Source organism: Ammospiza nelsoni, chromosome 8 (genome assembly GCF_027579445.1).
Source record: "Ammospiza nelsoni isolate bAmmNel1 chromosome 8, bAmmNel1.pri, whole genome shotgun sequence".
Taxonomy (NCBI): Eukaryota; Metazoa; Chordata; class Aves; order Passeriformes; family Passerellidae; genus Ammospiza; species Ammospiza nelsoni.
Genome location: NC_080640.1, coordinates 19,568,684 through 19,587,105, shown reverse-complemented (window position 1 = coordinate 19,587,105; position 18,422 = coordinate 19,568,684). Strand labels below are relative to the sequence as shown.

The following is an 18,422-nucleotide window of genomic DNA, read 5'->3' as shown; positions in this document are numbered from 1 at the left end:
AGCTCCTACAGCCTTTTACACACATGCAATCAACTGAGGAACAATGCTGCTAAAACAAGAACTGAGAAATAAAATTACTGACTCCACATGTAGAGCCCAAGTAACGCTCCATGTTCATAAGCAAAAATACTGGAAGTGGGTCTTGCAGAGCTAAATAAGCTTAAGTCAGCATTGGGACTGTTTAAAAAAATCCCCAAAAATCTAGAAATAACTTCAATTGCAACATTCTCCTTTGAAAGAAGAATGACTCAGGACTCTCCTTCCTAGACAATGCTATTATTTGTCTAACCAAATAGCTGCCTTTGCAGCACTAACTACTGTCCAGTCCTCAGGGAACCATGTAAAAAGAACACAGAACATTTCAGGGAGGTTTTTCACAATTCCTCAAACATCAGAAAAACTCAGAGAATACAGTTCAAAACATAATGTATACTCTGCCTATTGTAAGCATATAGGGAAATCCTTTGGTGAACACCAAACATTTATTTTTAAACCCTGCCCTTAGATAGATGGTTTGACAATGCTTTTGACAGGCTGGTTTGGGGAAAGTCTTCAATTAAAGGAAGACATATATGAACAGAATATACAACAGCAAGATGAAGAAAAATGGTTGGCTGGTGCAAGTCTATCTTTCACACTCTCAAGTGTGATCTAGTTCAAATTTTAACAATACCTTGTCACTGGATTCCTAAGCTTAGAGTATTAATAATACTTTTGCCTCTGTTTACAAAATGTTAGCACTATTAACAACACTGCAGGGCATGTTCATTTACTTCCTAGAAAATCGTAAAGGCACAGTTCTGTTGTAGTTTGAAGTGATAAACCATAACCTTTGGAATGCTTTCCAGCTGTAACTGCCTCTCCAGTGTTAAGCTGCACACTTCACTACACAGCAACGATAAACTGATGAGATTACAAACCAGTACCATAGAAATGCATAAGACCTATAATTGCAGTGTAAGCCCCACAAATTAAAGAGCACAAATACTGATACAAAGCTTTCCCTAGCTCACAAACCACACATAGAATGGAAGAGGATTAAACAATTCAGTAAAAAACACATTTGGTCAGGGCAAGCATAGAGAAGTATGCATGACCATGTCATGTCTTCACAGTCTCTCTCTGAGAAGCAAACAAATCAGGCTCATATCCGGATTATATCTGCAAGTAGTGAGGTGATAATCTTTAGGCTAAGCCCAAACATGTGATAGTGGTTTATGGCCATATCATAAGGTTCTGATTGCCATGGAAATAGCTAAACAATTCTGTGGGAAGCTGGCATATCAGCTCTGGGTAAAACTACATCTTACATTATCCACTGTTATTATCTATTATTTCATTCCATAAGCCAAAAGGTTTGACCCTTTTTCAATTTACAGATCATAAACTTTTCCATTGTACTTGTTGGCCCCATAAAGAATATCCAGGGCTTGCAGTAATACACAACTTTTCTCTGTCATCTTTCACATACCTCTCATAAGTAGACCATGATTTCTCATTGTCCACAGACCAAGTTAAAAAACTGAGACTAAACCCTTCATTCCAACTCAGAGGACCATATGCAGTGGCAAACAATTTATCTTCATCTGCCAGAAAAAAATCCATCTCCAATTCTGACTACATATGAAAGGCATTACGTAACCTGTTGCAGTGTGATTTGTGATTCATGTGTATGGAGGATACAGAAATAATACTGTCCAAAACAACAATCCTTGATAGATGGGAATTCGCTCTTCATGAGAGACAATTGTCCATGGTATAAAGGAAACGCAACTCAAAGAGTCTTAACAATCAACTTCTTAAAAGAGAGAGCACTTCCAGGAAGTGATAGAAACTGCTGGTGGGCCATTAAGAGAAGTCCTCAGCACCTTCCACATTTCAGTATGTGAAGTGTGTGTATTTAAGTGATGTATGATGAAATAAATGCATTCTCTGCATGCATGGAATGCACAGTAATAGTGATCACATGAGACTTCTTACCTCGACTGGAACAGAAAATCTTCACTTTAAATAAAATGCTGTAAACAAGCAAAAGGAAATAACAGAATCAAAGCAGATAAAATTTCTGCAAACCAAACTCCACAGAGAGGAACAAGAGATTTGCATTACAATACGTTAATCTAAAGTTGTTCTCTTTTTAAGGGTCTCTGTGAAATCACCTTCTGTTTATAAAGAGAAAAGTAGTTTTGCCCACAAGTCTCCTGAGGCCTCCATTTAGCTTATTTTTACCTCACAAGGAGATATGGGTCAATGAAACGCAAATGTTACTTCACACCCTGAGAATGGCACGTTTTTTCCTTTTTTAGATAAAACCCATATGCTTCCCTGCAAAGAGAGGAACTTGCAAATTGGGCATTAGCAAGACTTACACAATAGAGGCTAAACCCCTCTCCCCTTCAGTCTGCAGCTCTTATTCTAGGTAGTTTTACCTGCACATATGTCAGCTAAAACACTTTCAATTATGGCAAACCAGCTCAGCTTGGGATCCTGGGCCACTGTGGCAAGGAGCACCAAGTTATACCTCCAAAATGAAGTGGTGCTAAAGAATAAAGCAGTATTTAAGAAAAACTGACTTCTCTATGAAACATCACAGAAAAACATGGAAGTAGTAAAGGCGGACAGGGGAAATTACCCTACAGATCACCCTCCCTCCAGAGCTCGCTGATCTGCCAAGCCGAAGTGCACTTCAGACGCAGGAAAGCTCTACCAGCAGCAGCCCTGAACTCCAGGCAAGCGAAGCAAGGCGCGCTAGAAAGCGCTGCAGCCCGGCTAGGAGCGCAGGAGGCACCGCTGCTCTGAAGAGCGCCAGGGTTCCCTGAGCGCGGAGAGCGGAGCCCCCTCGCCCTCTGCCCGCAGCGGAGCGCCAGGGGCGCGCAGAGCCGCGCAGCGGCACCGCCCCGCGGGGGAGCGGGCAGGGCTCCGCCACGCTCCGCTCGGCGCGGGGCAGCTGCGGAGAGCCGCGGCCCGCGGGAGCACAGCGCGGAGAAGCCCCGCGGCACCTACCGGGGGCCGCCATGGTCCGGGGCTCCGGGGAAGGGGCCGCTGCCCGTCCCTCACATCGGCGGCGCAGCGAGGCGGTGCCGCATCCCCCCCGGCCGCTCCCTCGCCCTCGGCGCGGCACGGGACTCGGGACTCGGGACTCGGGACTCGGGACACGGCCCCGGGCTCCTGCCGGCCCCGCCCCCTGCAGAGCCGGGCACCGGGCGGCCCCTGCCCGGCCGCGCGTCGCCTTTCCGGCGCTCGGCGGGACTCTGCCCCCAGCAGGGAAACTGCCCCTTCCCGCTGCTCCAATCACACATTCCCTAGGGGGCCGAGGAAAGGTTGTGTTACAGTAATAACAAGCGATACTTGCTTTATACTCATCCCTAACTTAGGTTTTGTCATGGAGCAAGGAAAACTCCAAGGGAGAAGCGAAGTTGCCCGCCACAGAATGAAGTAACTCGATGTTCTATATTTTCATTGAGAAGATGCTGCTTTCAAAATGAAATTCACCCCTTTCTGTAAGACCGTGCCCATGTTTGAGTACAGAGACAAAAAGCAGCAGAAAAACACCATTGCTGTTAAGAGAGTAGGACTCAACTTACTAATTTTGTCACTGAAGACAAAGTAACAGATTTTGCCTAAATTATTCAGCCTATTCCTTTGCAAACTTCGAAAAAAACACTTGTAACCAGTGAGATCTTCCATTGATGCACTTCAGCACAGCAAAAGCAGACCCCTTACAACCTGGCTTCCCAGTCAAGGCAGTCAGTGAACATTCTGTATGCAGCTTAGCGTCACCACTAATGTTAGAACAGAGGTGATTACAAGCAGAAAGGAACCAACTATTTCCCACTAATCAACTCTATCTTAGAATTTAGTCAAACTCTCGTTACCTCCAAATCTTTCTTTACTCAAAACCTACTTTAAGCTTACAAACCCTGTGCCACTGCCTGTCTTCCAAAACCAAGGTGTTTGTTCTCTCAATAGGGAAGTACTAGAACAAAAAGCACTTCCTGATGATAAAGCCTCATGAGTAACTCCAGGTATGCAAAGAAGAAACTTTCCCCTTTGAATCATCCTAAAAATATACACTAGAATAAAGAACACATGGACACTGGATGGAGAAGTGTGCAAATACAGAACCAACTTGGGATTTATGTCAAAGACAAAAGTTAACTAGTCAGAAACTAGAGTCTATAAGCCAATTATTTTACTGTTATGGAACAGCAAGTATCTTTTAAGAAGTATTTAAACAGATGGATAACCACATGTACGACTTTATGACTGTTCCACATTATTTCTCTTGTTAAGCTGTGTATTTTCCAACTTCCAGTATAAAAAATTAAAAATAAAATAATCTTTCTGATGTTAGATAAGAATTTCAACATGCTCTTATGAAATGAACTTTTAAATTGTCTCTCCTTAAAGCATTGCAGTAACACAGAGAGGGAAAGCAGAGTCAGCTTCCAGGGAACCCACAGGGTTTCTCCATGTCAGTCAGTGTCACTCAGGATACTCTGCATTTTATTTAATCAATGCAAAGCCTCTTCAGCATTTAAACTTCCCAAGTCTCTAAAGGGAAATTAACGTGCCTCCACAAATGAGCTGAGTAAAATAACTACTAGTGTGTTGTTTCAGCAACCTCCAACTAAAAACTCAGCAAATGAAGGCAAAAGCCCCTCCACACCCTACCACAGTAGGCAGGCTTAACAAATGCTTACAAACACCCTAAAGAAATAATCAAAGAAAAAAAAAAGAGAGAAGAAATAGAGGGAGCATTTCATCCTACCTTGCCCAAAATTGACTGTACAAGTCTTTCCTCACTTCAGTTCACTGCAGCATACGAACACAGCTGCATCTGCAGCATTATCCTCAAGGGTCTGTCTTGTCCCTGTCCAAAGAAAATGACTAGATTGCTCTTTCTGGAGCCAATGCTTTTTTTGCTAGGCACTTACAACCAGTAACAAGGAAAGGATTGAGTATGTGTTTGAATACTAATGCTACCTCTCTTCACTTTTTCTTGGTCATGGAAAGAGTGGAATGGCCAGAGACCCCTAATGGAAATGTTCTCTTCCGAGATGAGCTGGGAAATGAGAGGCAGGAGAGCAGTGCTGCAGAAACAGACCCGGGGGTCCTGGGGGATGGCAAACTGAACATTAGCAGCAGTGCCCTGGCAGCCAGGAGGGCCAAGCCTGTCCTGTGGGGCATCAGGGACAGCAAAGCCAGCTGGGCAAGGGAGGGGGTTGGCCTGCTCTGCTCTGGGGCCTCCTCACCTCAAGTGCTGGGGGCAGTTTAGTCACTGTAATATTTAAAAGATCCCATGCATAGCTCTCCCTGCAGCCTTAACAAAAGACACGTGGCAGACAAGGGGAGGACTAAAAAGACTTGGGAGTAGGTGAGGGGAACAAAGGAATTCACAAGCAGTAACATAAATCTCTTGAATTTGCTTGTCTTTTAGATCCCAGGATCTCCCAATACTGTCTTGAAGGATACAAGGACAAAACAGCTTTCCCTGCCAGGTCATCTGGACAGCTGCAGGCACAACACAGGGGAACCCGGAGAGCCGCACACCTTTGAAGAGAAGCTGCCACACAGCACAGGGAACAGACGAACTGGCAAAGGCCAGGCCGGAGAGGGAGATACTCATTAACCAGAGGAGAAGCGAAGTGAGCCAGTGAAGCAAACACAGTAATTTCCCTGGCTCCTCTTGGCAGTTACTTCACACAGCGGGGCTTAAAGTAACCACAGTTTACCAGCAAAAGCTGCATCTTTTCCTTTCCAATGTAGGCAAAAGCATAAAAGTTTGCTGAGCTTTGCAGATGAAGCTTGCAGCTGTAGGTTACTGTAGAGGGAAACTACAAAAAACTAGGAAACGTGAGTTCCTGCGAACAGTTTCTTTTCTGCAACACAGTCTCATGTTATTCCATACATAAAAGGATTTAGTAGGAGTATTCAGTTCGCTCCTGTATGGGTCCAGCTGCTTCACAGCCCATTTTCCTGAGTACCGGCGTACGCCGCTAGCAGCGCCGAGCCCGGCCCGCCGCGCTGCCCGAGCGGGGCCGGGCCGTGCCGCTGAGAGTTCTGCCAGCGCCGAGCGGGCCGGGCCGTGCCGCTGAGAGTTCTGCCAGCGCCGAGCGGGGCCGGGCCGTGCCGCTGAGAGTTCTGCCAGCGCCGAGCGGGGCCGGGCCGTGCCGCTGAGGGCTCTGCCAGCGCCGAGCGGGGCCGGGCCGTGCCGCTGAGGGCTCTGCCAGCGCCGAGCGGGGCCGGGCCGTGCCGCTGAGGGCTCTGCCAGCGCCGAGCGGAGCCGGGCCGTGTCGGGCCGTGCTGCTGAGGGCTCTGCGAGCGCCGAGCGGAGCCGGGCCGTGCCGCTGAGGGCTCTACCAGCGCCGAGGCTGGCCGCAGCTCAGCTCCCGGCTGCTTCTTCTCCCTAGAGCAACCCAACTTCTGCTCTCCAGCCTTCCCTCAACATTCTCCTTTCGGTGATTTAAAACGCATTACAAATAGGAGTAAGCTGGTGAGGTTTAAGCGGACTTAAGTTTAAGTTTTCCCGCTTCCAGAACCGAGTGGGCACTGCCAGGTTCCCAACTCCGCTCCTGCCTTTGCACTACAGGCAGCCGTTCGGCACTGCGCGTTGCCTTGGCGCAGGCACCAACACCGAGCGGCTCCATGCCCTCACGCCGGGAGCGCAGCCTCCCACTCGCAGCCCGCGCCCCCATGGCGCCCCGGAGCGCCGCCGCGCGGGCAATTAGGCAGCGGCAGGGGCGGGGCCGCGGCGGCGCGCACACGCAGGCACGCACGTAGGCACGCACGCAGGCGTTAGCGCGTGCGCGCGCAGCACGTGTCGGCGTGTGCATCATGGCGGAGCGGCGCGCGGTGCCCAGCGACCTGTTCCCCCTCGTGCTCGCGTTCCTGCGCGAGAGCGGCTGCCAGGGCGCGGCGCGCGCCTTCGCCAGGGAGGCGGCGGCGGTGAGCGGGGAGCGGGGGACGGGACGGGACGGGACGGGACGGGGGATCAGCGATTGACTGACTCTGGCTGACGCGGCCTCTCTCGCTTTAGAAGGAGCAGGACCCCAACGCGGCCTCGCTGCTGGACATCTTCACCTACTGGCTACAGTAAGTGCCCTCGCGGTGCGGGCCCCTCCGCCCGGCCCGCGCCCCGCAGGCCCCGCTCAGCCCTTCTCCCGCAGGTCTCCAGCGGCCAAGAAGAGAAAGCTGGTCCCGAACGGCGCCCAGGCCAAGAGGAAGCCGTCGGCCAGCAGCAGTGACAGCTCTAGCGAGGAGGATGAGAAACCCCCGGCCAAGAAGCCTGGTAGGTTTGTGCGCGGCCCTGTGCACGCCGGGGCTGTGTTTGGCGCTGGCTTCTCACGTGCGTTTGGAGCTCAGCTTCAGCAGCTCTTGGAAGGCCTTTCAGCAGCTATCAGGATTAGGCTTGTATTGACTGATCTCGGTTTCGGCAGGTCTTTTGCCCATGCTATGGAAGATAGCTTAATTTTAGTTAAGGATGATCTCTGTATCTTGCTAATATTTAGGTACAGCCGTTTGTGTCCCATGGAAGGTTTTAGCCATTCCAAAGAAGTGCCGGGCATCCGTACTCACCTGCTGCCTGTGTGAGGTTGCTACCCTTTTTCCTTTAGAGCTCGTGTACTAGTGCTACCAAAAAATACATCCCTGTGCTGCACTTTGCTGTGTGGTGAGCTGTATTTTTCCATTTTATCTGCAACTGTTCTTGTATCATTTATTAATCACTATACACAAGGTTGTGTGTGTCTAGCAGTAGATTTGCAGGAGGGAAGGAATAAATGAGAAGAGACACAGAAAGAAAATATGTCTTTGATTTAACCCATCCTAAAGCTGAATTTGAACTTATATCTGATTTTTATTTGATAAGGACAGTTGTAAATATAACGTAAGACAAAACTATTTTTTTGTTTTGCTCCACATTACTGAAAAGCAATCAGTAACCAGGAAATGCATTTGGCCAAAACACATTTGGGTGTCTGGAACCTTAACACGACATTGCAGTGGTTCTCTTTGCAAACACCTGTCTGTACTTGTTCAGCAGCTTCTTAAGCTGAGAGGTGTGCAGACCCAGCTAATATTATCTCAGTTTGAGGGGTGCTCTTCTTTGTGGGCTGTCATTTTTGGTGATAGAAAACTGCACTTTAATTTGTGTGTGACAAAGATAAATTCTAGAATTGCTTACCCATTTTAGAGCAGTCTCACACACTGCTTGAGAAACAAAGTCAGTGTTGTGAACTTCAGTCATGGTTTAATGATCTTTATATATCCTTTAGCTCTAATACCCACTAGTGCAGGATATAGGTACACGAAAAATGTCAATTAACTTATCAATATATGCTGTCCCTTATTTGCAGCTAAAGCATCAGCTGTGCCCCAAGCAAAAGCAGCTCCTGCAGCCAAGACAGCAGAGAGCAGCAGTGAGGACTCCAGTGATGATTCAGACTCAGAGGAGGAGAAGAAGCCAGCAAAGGTTGGCTTTTCTTTCCAGCAGCCTTAGTGCATGTTTGACAGTGATGAATAATAGCAAATTTAACCAACAGAATTGCATGGGATATTGAGCTCAACTATGAGCTCAACATGGTCTTGAACTATGAAATGCCCATGCTGCTGCAGATACAATGCAGAAAGACATTTCTGTAGTGCAATTTGGACTCGTCCTAGGAAAAATTAATTTTTGGTCCTGCACCCTTGTTTCATATCCCAATCTGGTCCTTCTTTTATCCTAAGACTGCCAGGGCTTACTTCCTTTGCAAAGAAAGATCCGGGTCTATAAGTTTGATCTTTATATATGTATATATGTGTATGTTTAGGTAAAAAGAGGTAAAAAAAAGCTTTTTCTTGCTGCAGTCATGGTCTTAAAGTGGAGGCAAGGAAGAATGGTGGCAGGGGAGGAAGAGTGATAACATTGTACACTAGGGGAGACCAGCCAGAGTTGTCAGTATTTTCAGTCTTCAAGCTAGTGTGATCTGTAGAGGGAAGAGAACAGTGCCAGCCTCAGAGCTGCCCCATTTTAAGGAGGCAAAACTGAAGACTGATGTGCAAAGGAGGTTTCCAATGTATTTCTGGGAGGTTTTCTAGAGCAGAACTGTTATCCCAGAATTTTCAGACCCTGACCACTAAGCAGATTGGTGTTTTCAAATCTAAATGGTAACGTCTGTGAAAGACAGCTGTTTCTACACTCTGTGTATGTGTCCATCTTATTAGCCTTGTTTTCTTTTCATGACTCTGAGGGTTAATCAGTTTTTCCTGCTGCTGTTTAGAAAGGTGCAAAACCTGCTGTGAAGCCAGCTGGAGCCAAAATTCAGCCTCAGAAGAAGGCAGAGAGTTCCAGTTCTGACTCAAGCAGCTCGGATGAAGGAGCACCAAAGAAGCAACCACCAAAACCAGCAACACCTAAATCAGGTACCTGTTATTGTGGATCATGAGTGAAGTACAAAATCAAAAAAGCAGGGTAGGAGTGCTGGGGGCTGCACCTACATGCAAAGACATAGATATTAACATAGCAGTCTGAAAATCTGCTTTCACTGCTATTCCACTCCAGTCTAGTGTGTTCTGGCACAGAGCTGTAGAACTGAATGCAAATAAAACATCTGGTCCTGAGCACCACACTGTTTGAATAACTGTTTTTGTTTTGCATTTGTCATTGTCTTCCCCTCAAAAAGCAGGGAAGATCTTTACTAAGCCTTTAGTTTTGGAACTTCCCCATGAGCTAAAAGACACAGTTTCCAGAGAACTTTCTCTAAGGTTGCAGTAGGATAAACCAAGAGTTTTGCAGTACTACAAAAGCAGTACACTTAATGTGCTCTGTCGGCTTCTGTGGGTCTTTTTTCTCTGAGATACTCACTGCTCAGTGTAATTACCCTCATCTACATAGCATGTTTTGCAATGTGCCTTTTTACTTCTCTCCAAAGGAAGTAAAGCTGCCCAGGCAGCTGCCAAAGTTGTCAATGGAAAAGCAGAAAGCAGTAGCAGCAGCAGTGAAGATTCTGATGAGGAAAAGGCTCCACCAAAAAAGGTAAATTAGACTATGGGAAACTTCATGCACAGTGTAGAAGTCTGGTAACACTGGGTATTATCTTGCAGGCACAGGCTACACAGATGCTGTGCTCAATATAACTCTTACACCTGCTTCTCCTTCATATGCTGGGATTTTGTGTTCTAGCATCTCTCCATGTACTGCTTTTTTCTTCCCTAATACCTCCTTGCTACTTTCTCTGCTCCTTCATTTACAGGAAAACATCTTGTTGTGTCATAACCATATTGTGTCTCCATCATAGAAACTTGCTTTGTCCTGACTCTTTCATGTTTAGCTGTTACTTTGAGTTTTCCACTAGCAAGCATTTAAAATGATTCCTGCAACACAAAAATAATCATAGTTGTTTTTAATCATGTGGCAGTTACTAAATTCCAGTCAGTCCTCTGCCCTTTTGTCCAGAGGAACTCATCATTAGGGGTTCACGGAGCAGAAAACAATAGCAGAGGAGCTAGAAAGATAATGATACTCGTGTGTTTCTTAAAATTTGCATTTGAGAATCTCTCTTAATCTTCTTCCCTTTGTCTTGGGAGCTTGCTCTTAAGTGAGGCATGGAATTAAACAAGATCCAGTTGTCCCTACGAGATTTCTGAATTTCCTTTTTAACGTATATTTCTTTTGATAAGGCTGTTCCCAAGAAATCACCTCTGCCAAAACCTGCAGCCGCTCAAACATGTCCGGGGAAAACCAAACGTGCCAAGGAAAGTTCCAGCAGTGAGGACTCATCTGACAGCTCAGATGATGAAAAGCCACCTGCAAAACAAAAGCCAAAATCTGGTGCGTAAAAAATACTAAATAGGGTTTTTTTGTGAAGTATCCAGGGCCATTCAGTTGCAGTCCAGCTGATGGGCTGAATGGGCCTCTGATCAGTGTGGTATAATGTCTTAGGCTTCCAGTAGAGAACTGGTCTGAGTAGAGGGTCAATCATCCAAGGTCAGTCTGACTCTCTAACTAGAGGATTTGAGAAGGCAGTAAATGAAAACAATGAAAAATTGACATATCTGATTTTTTTCTGTAAAAGTTTGCTGGCAAGTTCCCGTTCTTCTAAAAGTGCAGAGAAAACTTCTGCAGAGATGGTTGGGTGAGCTGAACCCTAAGAGGAGTAGGGTTTCTACACTAAACTCAGTAGAAACAAGGAGGTAGCAATGGGGTGGGTATAATCTTTCAAATTATAAGCTAGTGTTGGATTGTAGCTACAGTAGGGGAATAAATGGAAGTGAATAGCAGAAGTGCTTTATTCTAATTACAACAAACACCTTGTGCTGTTCACGTTATCATGCAGGCATCTGTGTTTCTCTTATCATGCAGAATGCTGTGTTTCTCTTCGTAGGTCCATACAGTGCTGTACCACCTCCTCAAGGAACACAGGCAAAGAAGGGCCTTGCTAAAGCTCCTGCAAAAAAGGCTGAGAGCAGTGACTCTTCAGACAGTAGTGATGAGGCAGAGCAGGTGCCCTCAAAGGCAGGTATGTTGTGAGAAGGAGAGGGTGCAGGGGAAGCACTACATTGTGCCAACAAGGTTTTTGCAAGGTCTTGGCTTCCTTGAAAAAGCTGTTTTTCTTTGCTCTGTGTTGCTATTTGCTCTTCTGGAAGCTTCTGACTAATTTGAAGGCATTCCAAACAACACTGTGTAGAACTTGTGGATCTGAACTGTGGTCAGGTTGCATTTGCACATACTGATTTGAAAAGTCATTGGGATCTAGTTTAGTGGGAATAAGCCAAGTTCTTGCGTGGCTTCCAGTAGGTTGGCTGAGTGGCTGGTGTACTGAGAATGGAGCTTTTTCACTTCTACTGAGGTTTGGATCTTGGGACAAAGGTGTGGTGTGGATGTGGCCTATTAATTTTAAACTTGCTTTTTCAGGCAAAGCAGTAGTAGCTAAAACACCCCCTGCCCCCCAGAAGAAAGCTGTGACTACCAAGAAGGCTGAATCCAGTTCTGACAGTGACTCAGGTAATTCAAGAACTCAAGTTCTGATTCTTTTGTGTTCATGTTTTTACTGGCCAAGTTGCTCCATAGTGATGTATCTAAAAGCCTTAGTGTATGAGCTTAAAAGCTTCAGAGTCTCCAGGAACAGCAAGATACAAAATTGAAAACCAGCAGCCTGCAGTTCAAGGGAAAGTGTGACCATAAAACAAGACCATTGGCAAGTGAAGTCCATATTGCTGGATGGAAAGGGCAGGCAATTGTGAATCAGGTTTCTTACAGACATTTAATGGTTAAACTGTTCTTGAACATCTCTCTTGAGATTTTTGGGGTTTGTTTTTCCATTGTTTTTGGAGAAGTATCTGAAATAAAAGTGTAATCACCATATGAAGTTCAAACTAGACTTAGAAGATGTCTCCCTTCTTCTGATGTGGCCCTAGAAATGGGAGCAGTACTTTGTCTCTTGTGTCAACAAGGTTTCAGGTTTGGTATTTCCCATGTAAGTTCCCCAAGTGCTGCAATTTCCCTCTGAGTTCAAGATGCTCCTGTGGCATATCTCAGCATCTCTGGTGGCATGGCAGAGACTGGGTAGCAGCTGCCAGTCTGTCTGCAGACAGCTAGCCCTAGCACTAGGTTGTGTGACACTCCAGTGAATGTCAGCTGTTCTGTGTCTCCTGATTTTGTTACCTCGTTGTCAAGTTTTTGATTGCTGTTGCTAAAGTGTTCAGCAATACTGGAATAGATCAGGTTTAATATTCCAGATCCATGTAGCACAAACAAAGGTGTATTTGTACTCAAGAGTCTCCATTTTCAAACTGCTGCTTCCTCATCTGATAGAAGAATTAGCTAAAATGAGATACTGTGCTGTTGCTGCCTCACTTTGCATGCTTTGTCAACTTTATCTCTTAATTTTTTTATGTTTTTTCTGACCCTTACCACATAGATTCTTTTTTCAATGTTTCTTCTCCCCACGTTTAACAATACTGGTACTTTCTCTAAAATTCCTTATTCAGTACCTCTTCTCCTACATTATTCTCCAAATATTTACTTCCTCTTGCATGCATTAGTGAACAACTTAAACAGTTTCCACTTTCTCCCAACAAAGAAGATGCATGAAAAATGAATGCTGTCCCTTGACTGTTCAAGTGTTCATCAGATGCTTGCCAGTTGCCTAGTGGCTCAGCCTTGAGCCATTTTGCTTTTCACTTACCCATAAATTACATACATGTTACCACTAAAGTAAATTGCACATGAAGCCTCTTAACTTGAAGAACTTTTTTTTTGGTTTTTTTTTTAGATTCTAGCTCTGAAGATGATAAAAAGAAGGTAGGGAATAAGCTCCCTGCTAAACAACCTGTGATAAAGAATACTTCCAAACCAGCAAAAGTAATTGTCAAGCCTGGACAAGCAAAGAAAGATTCCAGTTCTTCCTCAGACAGCTCAGGTATTGGAGTGGGAGAGAAGGAGAATTTCTATCTGCATGTTGTTCTTGTTCAGAGCTTTCTGTTTCTGGGCAGGGTCTGAAGATGCAGTTGGACAGGAATACCCATTGCAATGTTGTTTCAAGCAGATGATGAAGTGTACTGTGTATCAACACTGAATCTGAGTGCTGGCCTTGTATTAAAGGAATGAGACTTAGCCTTGATTGCTCTTTTTCTTTCCATTCTAGATTCTGATAGTTCTGCCAAGAAGGCAACTCCTGTGAAGCCCACAACTAAAGCAGCAACCCCTGCAGCAAAGAAGTCTCCAGCTGCCACAAAGAAAGCACAAAGTAGCTCTGATTCAGATAGCAGCTCCAGCAGTTCTGAGGATGAGAAGAAGAAGAAAGGTCCTCCAGCTAAACCAGCTGGCAAAGTGGCTAAGCCACTGTCCAAACCTTCTACTCCAGCTCCCAAAGCAGACACATCTGACTCTGATAGCTCAAGCAGTGAAGAAGAAAAGCCAGCAGGAAAACCAGCCACTAAATCTACAGGGGCAGCAAAAGCAGCTGTGGGGAAGAAGGCAGCTGCTTCTAGCAGTAGCAGCAGCTCATCAGACAGTTCCAGTGAAGAGGATGAGAAGCCCAAAAAGGCAGTGAAGGGGGTGCAGAACGGTTCTAAAGCCCCTGCCTCCACAGAGAAAGCAAAAGCATCTGCAGTAGCTGCAAACAACGTGAAGTCTAAGCCAGCTGGTGGCAGTAGTAGCAGCAGTGAAAGCAGCTCTGAAGAAGAGACTGGAAAAGTCAATGGAGGTATTACCAGCAGTGTGGGAAGTGGGTCTGTCAGGCAGTATTACTGAGCTAAGCATGAATGGAAGACTTCATGAAACAATACTCATTCTAATCTCTGTGTGTTTGTGCCATTTGGTGCAGTAGTAAGAGGGAAGGGCTAGTTTTGAATGTGGTGGGATCTTTTTTGTCTGCATTGCATGGCTGCACATTACCACATTTGTGGTAATGTGAAGTACATGTCTGTGTAGTTGTTGCCAGTGCCAGTTGCCATCTGTGCATGCACATGATTTAGTGACAGCAAAGCAGACTGCTGGAGGACCTTGTCTGTGTGCAGTGGGACACCACAGTTGATGCCCCGGTGCACAATTTCAATCTTTAACCTTCCAGAAGGAAAACAACTAGTGATGCACTACTGATGTGTGCAAGTGCATATGGTATGAATCCAAAATCTGGCAAATTTTGGCTAACAGAACTCTCTCAAGTATGCAAAATCGTTCATATAGGGCTATCCTATTGCATAAAATTTTATCCATTAGGATAGGATGAGGAGTCCTTGCTGACTCAGAATTTGTTAGTGTCTGGTACAGCAGTCTCTTTTTGTGGGTGAAGTAATGCAGACACCAGTTCTCACACCTGTGTCAACACTGGGTTTGCTTTCTGGGGAACAGAAGCCATTACTTTTCCCAACGCTGCCTTTAAAGTTCTGCTGTACATCTAACAGGTACAGTTGGGAAGAAACAGAAGAGGGAAGATGTTCAGGAGCCAGAAACACCACACAGTAAAAAAGCAAAGATCAAAGCCAAAACACCACACACAGTTCCCAAGGTGAAACGGGTGAGTGAGGGTGGACTGTGGCAGCTGGCTGAAGAGGCATCTCTGCCTTCTGAACAAGTAGAGGTTTTTCTGGGTGGTTGGGCCCACAGCATTATTTGTATTTTTGCTATCTCCTTAAGTACTCTAACCTTGTCTGGAGAACCCTAGGGAGTGCACATAACATATTATTCTGGCAAAAGCTGATTTGATATACTTGCACAGGAGCACTCCTGAGCTGTCGGATCTGAAGTGGGGAAAGAATGGTGAATCTGAGAAACACTTAAAAATTGAGATGATGTGAATAGGGTTCTGTATTTGCAGGGCAAGGAAGGAGGTTGTTACTAAAGGAACATTGCGTGTTTGTTTGTGATTACTGTTTCTCATTTTCTTTTTCAACAGCCGTCCTCTCCATTCCGTCGCGTAAGGGAAGAAGAGATTGAGGTGGATGCCCGTGTGGCTGATAACTCATTTGAAGCAAAGGTAGGGCTAGGTGGTGCCAGAGTGGTAACAATTGGTCTCTGAAGTACCTGACTGCAGAGCAGGCTCGGTGTGCTTCTGGGGAGTGGTTTTGGTGAGACCTTCTTCCACCAGGAGGCGCATGGGAGAGCAGTGTCAGCTCCTGTGCCAATGTGCTGGGAAGTGCAGAGCATTGCCCTCACTCTCTTGGGTACTGACTTGAATTTATTTTCCCCCCCCTCCATCCCTCACAGAAAGGAGCAGCTGGCGACTGGGGTGAGAAAGCTAACAACATCCTGAAATACACTAAAGGCAAATCTTTCCGTCATGAGAAAACAAAGAAAAAGCGAGGCAGCTATCGTGGGGGCACTATATCAACCCAAGTCAATTCTGTCAAGTTTGAAAGTGACTGAGAATGTTGAAGTTCATAAACCATCTGCTCACCAGAACACCTGGGATGGGCATATGGACATTATGGGTGTCAAGCCTGCCTGGAATGCTACCTCCCCATGGCCCTTGTGGGGCAGGCAGCTCCAGTGTAGGGATGTGGGAGAATGGTTGGATGTTTCCCTGTTTTATTTCTAAATTTTAGTCTCCTAATTTGAAACCATCCTTAAGCTGGTGTTATTGGCACCACTAGGGTGGCCGCCAGGACTTATATGTTCTACAGTCTTATTTTGAAAGGCTGGCAGTGTTTTTTACTTTTGGTTTCCTGCCCATCTACTAGAAGAAAGAGAAATCATTGTCGTGTATTTTAACCTCCCATTTATTTTCCAGCCAGTTTAACTCTCATACCTTTGAAAAGGCAAGTATTGTCACTTGCCTCTGACAAGTAACTGTAAGAACAACTGATTTGAGCGCTTTGGCTGTAATCCCCAACCCCACTTGACATTTCAAGTTTACCCTTGTAGTGTAAATACCTACTTTCCTCTTCCTTGCACTCCTGTGGAGGCCACTAACCAGACTACTTGGAGAAGCAGTCTCTAAACGTGGTTTAGTAGTTGAGTAACAGTATCGATTGCAGTTGCAAGGTGGGGGCTGTTGTCAGAAAGACCAAGGTCTACAGTACTGCTGTGGCACTCCTAATAACACTTGCATTAGTGTAGCTGGGGAGTGAAGTTGTACAGAAACTTGACTGCATGGGGATTGTGAAGTTTCACTTGATAGGAAGGGAAAAGGAGACTGAGGAGATGAAGGCCTCTTAGCAAAAGGCAGAGGTGGATAAGCAGTGTTACTGTTTCAGAGGCTCTGGCTGCAGTGGCATCACTGCTTGTTCTGTCTGAACATAAAATGTGCCAGCTTGCATTTACTGCCAGCAGTGTGAGATGGAGCTTGTTAGGAGTCAAGGGGAATGTATCATTAATGCCTTAAATTTCTGAGTTAGACCACTTGGTCTTTAATCTGTTTTCCATCTGTTAAATCCTTCTTGAGAAGATAAATGCCACTTTCCCCCTAGCACTAGGCAAACCCTGGTGCTGTAAGGTTTGAAGCATGAGCTAAAAGTGTATGTTCAGTATGGGCAGCCACAAAGAAGTTGAGAAACTTGCAGCCTAAACTGAGATTTCATGAGCAATTGACAGTGTAATGGTGTATTGAGGGGTGAGCTTGCATTCACTCAGTTGTGTGACTGCTTCGTCTGGTGCAGCTTGCATTTGGTAGAAAATATTCCCCCTCTGTTAGGTGGGTTAAGTTAACTAGTTTGAGGAGCAGTGGGTTGAGCCCACTGCCAGTATGAGGTGAATAGTGGTAGTGCATGTTTGGGAAATGGAGTAGTGGGCTGTGAAATATGCTTACCCCACATGATGAAGCTGTCAGCCACTGAGAGGTAGTGCAGGGCCTGATTTCCATGTTTCCATTCCCTCCCCAAAGGGTGCCAATGAGAAGAGCCTTGTTGTAGGAAGCTGTGTTTGTGTGCAGAGCAGTGTCACCTAATTGAGGGTTGGGATGAGACTTGATGAGCCACCCCCATGTACATGAGTGGCAACTTTTTCCAGTGAGCATTTTTCAGGACTTCCCCCAGCTTGCACAATCACTGGGGCTACAGTGCAGAGGGGCCCAGGAGACCATGGTTATTACAATAAAGTAAAGGTTAGAGGCCAAAGGAAGGTGGGAAAGAGTATTTTCTGCATGGGGATTTGAACATCATCTTTCTTGTCATTTGCCCTCTTTTTTCTGTTTATCTGGAACTTACATTTGAAACTGTTTAAAATACTTTTATGCTTTGAGGTTTTTAAAAAAGTATAAAATGTGAGAATTTAATGTGTCAGAAAATAAAGATTGCTGCCTTTGTAGTCTGAGTGGATCTGGTAGTTAAAGATATGGGATAATGGGTGGGAAAAGGGAGGGTACCAGTGCTTGGGGATAAGAGCACTGTCTCTACATCTGTCTACAACTACTTGTCATCTTACTTAAATGATTGTGGACATGTAACAGACATTCAGAAGTAAAAGGTTGCCTGTGCAGCTGGCTGGTGAGTGACTGAGAAATATGGGTAAGATGCTAGAAGCTTATATCAAAAACTGAGCCTGCACAAGTTCCTTCCTATCAGAATATCTCCTCAGGTCTTCTCAAATATTGCTGCCAAATCAACTGTGTGGTAGTTGGCCATATAAGCACCAGTATATAGAAAAAAGAAAGAATAGGCATAACTAAAAAACCCTGTATAGATCTAGTTTAAATAACTGATTTGTGTCCCCTTAGATTTCTTCCCCTGTGTGTGCAAGGAAAAGAAACTTGCCTTGTGGAGATCTTGAGTGCTGTAATGCTCAGTTTTATCCCTCATACTGCAGTTTTCTGGAAAGAGTGGGATAATGCACCACGTGCTTTGGGCTGTGTGTCCCTCTGTAACCAACACTCTGCCACAGCCTTCCAACTTGAACGTGATGCTGTAAGAGATGTCATGCTGTCTGAAATTCCAGCACAGAGAATGTCATTAGCCTTGCTGGAGATCAGCACCTGACTGAGCAAGTGCAACAAGCATTGGGG

At 45.5% G+C, this 18,422-nt stretch overlaps 2 protein-coding genes across 4 annotated transcripts in view; one reads left to right on the top strand and one right to left on the bottom strand.

Annotated features, from left to right (window-relative positions):
* PIK3AP1 (phosphoinositide-3-kinase adaptor protein 1) overlaps nucleotides 1-3,125 on the bottom strand; it is a 36,897-nt gene extending 33,772 nt beyond the window's left edge. For both annotated transcript variants that reach the window (XM_059477499.1, XM_059477500.1), the window contains exon 1: nucleotides 3,004-3,125. In XM_059477499.1, coding sequence (XP_059333482.1) covers nucleotides 3,004-3,016 — 13 coding nt within the window. In that variant the 5' untranslated portion in view covers nucleotides 3,017-3,125. The remainder of the gene's footprint in view (nucleotides 1-3,003) is intronic.
* Nucleotides 3,126-6,826: 3,701 nt separating this feature from the next.
* NOLC1 (nucleolar and coiled-body phosphoprotein 1) lies at nucleotides 6,827-17,728 on the top strand. Of its 2 annotated transcripts, XM_059476973.1 has the most exons (14): nucleotides 6,827-6,948; nucleotides 7,040-7,095; nucleotides 7,170-7,291; nucleotides 8,358-8,473; nucleotides 9,264-9,405; nucleotides 9,915-10,018; nucleotides 10,663-10,813; nucleotides 11,367-11,501; nucleotides 11,897-11,986; nucleotides 13,257-13,403; nucleotides 13,629-14,189; nucleotides 14,890-15,002; nucleotides 15,381-15,461; nucleotides 15,692-17,728. In XM_059476973.1, exons 1-14 carry the CDS (start codon nucleotides 6,838-6,840, stop codon nucleotides 15,848-15,850), a joined length of 2,088 nt encoding a protein of 695 aa, XP_059332956.1. In that variant the 5' UTR covers nucleotides 6,827-6,837; the 3' UTR covers nucleotides 15,851-17,728. The 2 variants fall into 2 exon arrangements, with proteins under 2 accessions (XP_059332956.1, XP_059332957.1); XM_059476974.1 differs by lacking the exon at nucleotides 14,890-15,002.
* The last annotated feature ends 694 nt before the right edge of the window (nucleotides 17,729-18,422 follow it).

Excerpts from the sequence above, each read along its gene's own strand:
- NOLC1 (XM_059476973.1), top strand. The coding sequence starts at position 6,838 with ATGGCGGAGCGGCGCGCGGTGCCCAGCGACCTGTTCCCCCTCGTGCTC. Across the intron at positions 7,292-8,357 it reads ACCCCCGGCCAAGAAGCCTG|CTAAAGCATCAGCTGTGCCC; the intron begins GTAGGTTTGTGC and ends CCTTATTTGCAG. Across the intron at positions 8,474-9,263 it reads AGGAGAAGAAGCCAGCAAAG|AAAGGTGCAAAACCTGCTGT; the intron begins GTTGGCTTTTCT and ends GCTGCTGTTTAG.